We start from the raw sequence: 2,096 nt of genomic DNA on the forward strand, positions 1-2,096 counted from the left end.
GTCTTGTCATTCGCTTGTGAACAAAATGTGCAGCTCCACCAAGTCTTGCTCTCTTCTGCTGATGATCCTTTTCCCCGCCCCCACCTTTTTGCTTAGAATCATCGGTTCCTTCCTCTCCCTCATTCCCTTTTGGCCCTTTGGACTTCATTCTCTCTGCCATTAATAAAAGTTTCGATTGACTGGATTTTAGGCTTCAAGTAATAATAGTAGCAACTGTGAGTGACAACTTGAAAAGAAACATAGATATAATTAGAGTTTATTCTGTTATCTAGGAACGAAAAATAATCAAAATCCCAAGCCTATGGTTACACCCACATGCACAACCTCTTCACCACGTGGTCAAAAATGAAGAGAAAGAGAAAGGTAACTCCTAGAGTTCTTTCTTAGTTTAAAATACTCATGATTCCTTTTAGTCTGAAGATGTCCATGAAGTGAAACGCCTCAAAGATGCTAATGGTGAGTCTGTAAAGAGTAAAGGAGAAGAGGAAGATGAAGGACCTCCTCCAGAGAGTGACTTTAAGAAGTATCGTATCAGTAAAGTATCCAGGAAGACCCTTAAGTCACGTGGTATAACCCACCTCTTCCCTATACAATACAAGACCTTTGATACTATTTATGACAAGAAGGATGTAATCGGACAAGCTCGTAAGTTGATTAATTGATTTAATATTACCATATAGCTGGTTTATTTCGTGTGGAATTAATTTTCGTGCAGGCTCAAATCCACTAAAATTAATTCCACTAAATTTTATTAAAACCAATTAAATATTAACAAAAATTTAGCAAGGCACTAAAATTAATTCTAATGAAAATTTAAGCAGCAAAAATATGAGGCCACGAAATAAACCAGCTATACGGTAATTAATGAATATTAGTATTCGACTGTATTTCATTGCTAATCAGCCACGCCTGACTATTTCATTGCATGTATGAGTGATTTCGCTTATGCAACTGGTATTATTAGTAGCAAGAGTGGATAATTATTTAGGGAGAGTGTCTAACCTGCCTATATTCTGTGATACCACAGCGCGTATGTTTACATCCGTTTTTTGCAAGTATACAGAGTTAATCTCAGTAATCTTCAAATTTATGGGTGTGGCTGATAAAATGGCGCTTGAAGCATAGATAATAGAGTAAATGAAAGGGATTGGAAACGGAAGCGTGGGCGTAGCCCAACCTCCATTCATTTGTATTGCTGCTAGGCTGACAGAGGCTCGTTGAATTTTTTTGTCACAATTTACCCTTGATTTTCTTTCTTTTAGGAGCAATATCTCGCAAACAAGTGTTCCTATGCAAGTGAAATTAATGCATCAAGAAGCCTAATGTTTCCTCTTTATAATTCTGTTTTCTATTGTATAGATAATTTTACTATGTTAATGTTATGGCACTTTTAAAACCATAAAATGTATTTTTTGTCATTATAATCCCTTTTTTGAAAACAAGCTAGAGTAAAATGTAATATCTTTATAATCATATGAAAGAGTTTCCATTTGCATATCGAATGATACTAGTTAAGGTTAGAATCCATGAAGCATGAGTTTGTTACTACAGAAAAAGGGCGAAAAATGAAAAAATTTTGTTGTACCTATAACTCGTTGCAAAATAACGTTGTAGAAGTAAAAACCTTGCTGCAGGTAGTCCAACACTTTCTATATCGAACGGTAGGTATATCATAAGTAAGCGTCCTCTTGGATCTCCATAAATATCCTTCGAAGTCCTTGCAGTACAGCCTCACTAATGGAGGAGATGGGAAATCAACCAGGTACTGGGCCGGTAACCAATAGCAACATCAACCAGCCTACGCCCCCGTTTCCAATCCCTGTTTACTCTAATATCTATGCTTGAAGCATGCAGGCAACTTTAAGACTTATATCTCCACTCTGAGGATCATGTAGTGCGAGAAACAAGCAGGAGCAGACGGGAATATGTTCTTCTAATGGTTGGCTCTTTCTTATTTGCAGCCTTCTGACTTGGAATCAGTATAAGGACGCAAGAATGGCTACTTGGTGCTAATAACCATGCTATGTAAACTTACGCACTGTGGTATCACAGATTATAGGCGGGTTAGACACTCTCCCTAAATAATTATCCACTCT

General features: G+C 37.1%; 1 protein-coding gene across 1 annotated transcript; it reads left to right on the plus strand.

The window, feature by feature from the left end:
• Positions 1-280: 280 nt before the first annotated feature.
• On the plus strand, positions 281-666 carry LOC109590813 (nucleolar RNA helicase 2-B-like). Its single transcript, XM_020006688.1, has 2 exons — positions 281-363; positions 414-666. Exons 1-2 carry the CDS (start codon positions 316-318, stop codon positions 660-662), a joined length of 297 nt encoding a protein of 98 aa, XP_019862247.1. The 5' UTR covers positions 281-315; the 3' UTR covers positions 663-666.
• Positions 667-2,096: the final 1,430 nt, after the last annotated feature.

The sequence above is a fragment of the Amphimedon queenslandica genome, unplaced genomic scaffold (assembly GCF_000090795.2).
Source record: "Amphimedon queenslandica unplaced genomic scaffold, v1.1 AMPQUscaffold_9432_Cont18536, whole genome shotgun sequence".
NCBI lineage: Eukaryota > Metazoa > Porifera > Demospongiae > Haplosclerida > Niphatidae > Amphimedon > Amphimedon queenslandica.

Coding starts and splice junctions, on each gene's coding strand:
- LOC109590813 (XM_020006688.1), top strand. CDS start 316: ATGCACAACCTCTTCACCACGTGGTCAAAAATGAAGAGAAAGAGAAAG. Junction 364..413: donor AAATGAAGAGAAAGAGAAAG/GTAACTCCTAGA, acceptor GATTCCTTTTAG/TCTGAAGATGTCCATGAAGT.